We start from the raw sequence: 5,015 nt of genomic DNA, 5'->3' as shown, positions 1-5,015 counted from the left end.
TGAATGCTCACAGGAGCAGCACTGCGTCAGAGCCCCACCTTCTCTACGCCGCCTGCGACGCGACGCGATGCTCGCGTAAACAAAGGCTTTGATTGGTCAGGTGGTGACGAAGGACGCGTCGCGTATTGACTGCAGTTTTGATAACAAGCCGTAGCAGTAAACTGCTGTGAAGGTAATTTCGTTTCGGTTAAACTATCAGAAAATCCAATCATGTTTATAAGACCGTGCAAATAATAGCTTGCTTCTAAAACATATCATATTAAGAGATGTATCTGGATCCTGTTTGCCTAACATATGAATGGAACTTTAATTTCTGTTCAAACACACTGGGAAGAAAATCAAAATACTATAATAGACTAGGAGAAACTCAAGCCATAATCATGCAAATAAGCCTGACTGGACCTTGTTGACATTAATGATGGTGGGCTGTGTTGTTCACAATTACAGAGAAATGTTATTTGACGCCATCTACTGGACATGGTGCGCAGATGTATTCATTTTGATAAATTACAATGTGTCTCTAATCAAATCATCAGAAATATTAACGTTTTTCTCCCATTAAAGTGAGAGAAATTACATATAAATTACAAATTCATGCACTAATAAAAAATTTTTTAATACAATTATTAGAGTTCAAAACACAAATTTCTAGCATGGTTATTGCATGGCCTTGGAAAATTAGATAATGGTGGCCAGAAACCATGTGAACTTTTGTGTTGACAAATCGTTGCATAACCACAACATATCTAAACTTTGAGTAGACTATAAGGGTTAAAGTACACAAGATGAATCAACAACAATGTAGTACACCTGCAAATCAGATCTCAGGCAAACGGATAAAAAGAGATTATTGTATAAATTATCTCTTATCATAATAATATTGTACAGTGTCATCATAAAAACATTTTTTATTGGCAATAGAATACAAATTGAGCTTTTCAGTTTTTCAACTGATGTGCAACAAAGATGAATAAAAGCAACGCACAATTATTGATCACCCATCAGGCTTTTTCAAACCTTTTGCCAGTAGCTTCTGTTTCAGTTCCTCAAGCATGTTTCAAAATACAGTGCATAAACCCAAATAGCTGTAAAGGTGAAGCACAGCCTCACCCCACTGATCTGCTATGATGTAAGCTTTTGCAGCAAAGAAATCACACACATTACTGGAACAATTTAAGTAAACCTAGATTAGTTTGTCCCAGTTACGTAATGACAGGTTTTCATGTTTGTCCACATTAAGCAATGTTAGTTTTGGGAAAGAGTCTTTTTAGTCTCTTTTCTTGGGCATTTGAGGTGCTAGGGCTCCTTCAATAGGGGCAGAGATAGGCACGCTCCGTGGTTCTCCTGAATGCATGCACTCATTCACCCGCAGCTGACAGCCGTCCTGCAGCATGTGGATGGCAATTCTGGCAATGTTGCGGGAGTCATCTAGACCACAGTGAGGACGTCCGTCATACTGCATACCGAGATTCTCCAACATGCAGATTAGTTTCGTCTGAGTACGAGCAACCTGAGAGAGACAGGATGAGATGCATGAAAACCTCAGCATTTTTTCAAATGTAATACTCCAAAGCCAACTTCTATACAATGTAGATATCCTTCTATGGCTGTGTAAGGAATCATGAGGAAAATGAACAGGAAAACAAACCTTATAAAAGTTTCCATAAGACTTTCTGATATTGATCCATTTTCTGGCAAACTGTGGGAATCTGATTTGACTCAGTTTGCATTGGGTATGGAGAAATTTTCCCATGTCCCATGACCTAAACAGACAAGATAGTGAGCTGTACGATATATTTTGCTCTGCAACAGGGGCAGTTCTAGAACCTTTTTAGGGGGGCTTCAGCCCACCTGTCTGTCTTCTCAGCCTCCCGAAAGTCACCTATCTGAACGATCGGGCCAGTGCTGCTTACTCAAGAAAGTTGATCTATTTCACGTGTTTTTAAGTCTTGTCAGTTTCAACATTCAAGTGATTTTAAGCCATTCAAACGATTTTAAGCCATTCAAGCGCAAGACGCCACGAAAGAGAGCTCAATGTGTTCCGTGCGCACCGTGATAGACATTTCACACCTGAAGCTTGCATACAATAAGCCGCCTCTCAGACAGAACTTCTTGAGCAAATACACAAAATTGTCAAAATGCCCATCTTGACAAGTACCCACGTAAACACAGTTGGTTGTCTTAGTGAAGGTAAACAATTAAGAAAATATTGGATGCGTGTCAATGTAACGGATCCGTGCATTTTGACTTCATTATCACTTAACTTGTTTCCTATGTTGATAATGTTAATCAAACAACAAAAGAAAAAGAGATAATCGCTGCTCTTAACTAAATATCTTCCCTATTTTATTATTGACTGTCTTTAATGTTTGAACTTTATATTTGGTTAGGCTAATAGGCCATTCGTTTTTGCTGTGATCGTAAATTGGAATTGAGAATTTAAAAATGTCACTGATATTTAAATCTTGGTATTGTAAGGTTAGGTCAAAAACAAAACACAAGTTTTTTTATTTGAACTGGACTGCAGAAAGACTGGTATCATTATATCACTCATAAAATGTTTGGATTGACTTGGTACCAATTTAAGTGCTGGTAGGCTACCTTTGACTTACTATAATGGTAATATAGTGGTGTCCATTTACAAAGAGGCACCACTTAGAAAATGGTGTTTTGCTACACATTCTCACTGAGGGCGAAGCCACCCTGAGGACGAAATCCTAGAACAGCCCCTGCACTGCACAAAGACATTTTAAGCATGACTTTAATAACATTCAGTTTCATCCTTACCCATCTGTCAAAAATGTATATTTGTACTTTGTTCCAAGTTCTTTTTCCTGTAGCCAAGAAACTGCTCGCTTTAGAACTTGATTGAATGTTTTCGCCTCATCCACCATTTTCTGAAAAAAAAAAAAAGTTGAAAATCAAATATAAGTTTGAGCAAATGCTTAATATTATATTAGACTAAAGACAGAACTATATAGATGGCATGACATTTGCCGTTAAAAATACCATTTCTATTTTAATATATTTTAAAATATAATTGAATCCTTTTTTAGCATCATTACTCCAGTCTTTAGTGTTACATGATCCTACAGAAATCATTCTAATATGCTGATTTGGTGCTCAAGTAAGATTTCTTATTATTATCAATGTTGAAAACAATTGAACAGTAGAAATAGAAATCTTTTATAAATATCTTATTTGTCACTTTTGATAAATATAATGCATCCTTAATAAAAATATTTCTTTCTTTTCAAAAAAACAAACAAACATACTGACCATAAACTTTTAATAGTATTGCAAATAACTCAAATGGTTATTTCATTCAGTTAACAGTTTGTTAAATCTTGCCTGTGTGATTCCGGTAAGTTTCACACAAAACTCGGAGAGCTCTGGGTTCACCACTGGCTTCACATACTCCTGAAATGAGTCTACCTGTAATGACAGTAATGGGATTACAAAACTAGTAAATCAATCCTACAACATTTCACTAAACTCGTTGTATGGTATCATGTTTGCCTGGCAAGAATGAAGCACGCGTATGCCAGACTGTTCCCTCACCAACTCACAATCTCCAATGTGCGCGTGTCGATCAAAACAATGGGGAACTCGATGATTTCATGGAGGTAGTCAGGTGGGTTATTCTCTTCACATGTTGCTTCAAAATCCACCACACAGATGTAGTCAAAGTATGCATGACTGTTTCCATCTGCAGCAGTTGAATGCATCAGTTTTTGCCTTTTGTAGTAACTTTTGAGGCGCTTCCTCAGGACATCCTTAACACCACTGAAAAGACCATAAAAGAAATGAATAGTACGAGTGAATTTGAAGTAAACCGCAGGTTAAATAACCATAAAAAACAAAAAGTTCTCAATACCGTGCGTCAAGCTTCAGCTCGACACATTTCGCACGCATCTCATCTCTGTTCATTCGGTTGATGGCACCGTTTGCCATTGCGATCTCTTTATATACTGGATCACTGAAATCTCCCTGTTTTGGGGATGGAGGATCCTGCTCCTCATTTTTCTCACAGGAAGCCTACATGTAAGACAAAGGAATACAACGAAATGCATATTTCACCCAAAATAAGCATACTCTCTTCAGTGTTTCACAGTATTAATCTAGGTAGGAGAAATATGTTACTGCTTATGCTTAAAGACACAATTTTAACACTTCTAAACAATTAAGTAATCCATTTACCAAGTAATTATTTGACCATACATACCATAAATGTTTAGTAATTGAAAAATGATTAAAACCCACCCAAAAATATCATCAAACGTTAGGAATGCATTAAAAAATGGATCTCTTTCATTATTTAGCAATCTGCCACAGCAATTCATGCTGTCATTAATTTTACTAAACCGAGACTGTCAGTGTTTATATACTCACATTAGGGCAGCATTGCTCCTCCTGATCTCCCCCAGACTTTGAAGTCTTATTTGCAGGTTGACTGGTTTCTTTCAGCGACTCCATCAGTTGACAGTCTAACGTTAGTTCATTTCAGAAACACTGAAACACACATCTGGTTTCGCGCGTTCACGCTCCCTGCCTCTTTGCCTCTTCTACCTAACGTCAATCCACTCCTTTTCAAATTTCACAACCCTAAATGCTTGTCTCAATGGCTCGTTTACTTTGAAAACATTTTATTTAAGATTAGCAACTGTAGCTGAAGAATTAAACTTCTCTCTGCTTACCTAGTGTCTTAAATGTGAGGCGAGCCAGGCAACTGACGTCGAAGGGCGCACAGGAAGCCGTCATTGAAAAGTCGAACAATTACAAAATAAAAGCCCCTCTCAAACTTTTCTTTATTTTTGTAAAAACGGTTTATTCATAGTTATTTTGTTAATGTACACCTATTTTTTCAATAAAATAATAAATATTAACCAACCTCAGATAATTTCCAAAATAAAAACAAGTAATTTGTGTAACATTATCCTATCAGAAGTTAATACACCGACTTAACTAAATTTGCTTGATAATGCTAGTATATTATACGTCATATTTAAAATAAT

The 5,015-nt window shown here is 36.8% G+C and overlaps 2 protein-coding genes across 3 annotated transcripts in view; one reads left to right on the top strand and one right to left on the bottom strand.

The window, feature by feature from the left end:
* fyb1b (FYN binding protein 1 b) overlaps window positions 1–5,015 on the top strand; it is a 95,289-nt gene that overhangs the window by 40,030 nt on the left and 50,244 nt on the right. The window lies entirely within an intron of this gene.
* eri1 (exoribonuclease 1) lies at window positions 891–4,754 on the bottom strand. The gene is made up of 7 exons (XM_082141971.1): window positions 4,393–4,754; window positions 3,878–4,038; window positions 3,570–3,786; window positions 3,352–3,435; window positions 2,788–2,897; window positions 1,649–1,763; window positions 891–1,510 (listed from the first exon to the last, which is right to left on the bottom strand). Exons 1-7 carry the CDS (start codon window positions 4,474–4,476, stop codon window positions 1,268–1,270), a joined length of 1,014 nt encoding a protein of 337 aa, XP_081998097.1. The 5' UTR covers window positions 4,477–4,754; the 3' UTR covers window positions 891–1,267.

This window comes from Leuciscus leuciscus, assembly GCF_965113295.1.
Source record: "Leuciscus leuciscus genome assembly, chromosome: 16".
NCBI lineage: Eukaryota > Metazoa > Chordata > Actinopteri > Cypriniformes > Leuciscidae > Leuciscus > Leuciscus leuciscus.
The sequence above is the reverse complement of the archived record's forward strand: the minus strand, read 5'-3'. Positions and strand labels throughout refer to the sequence as shown.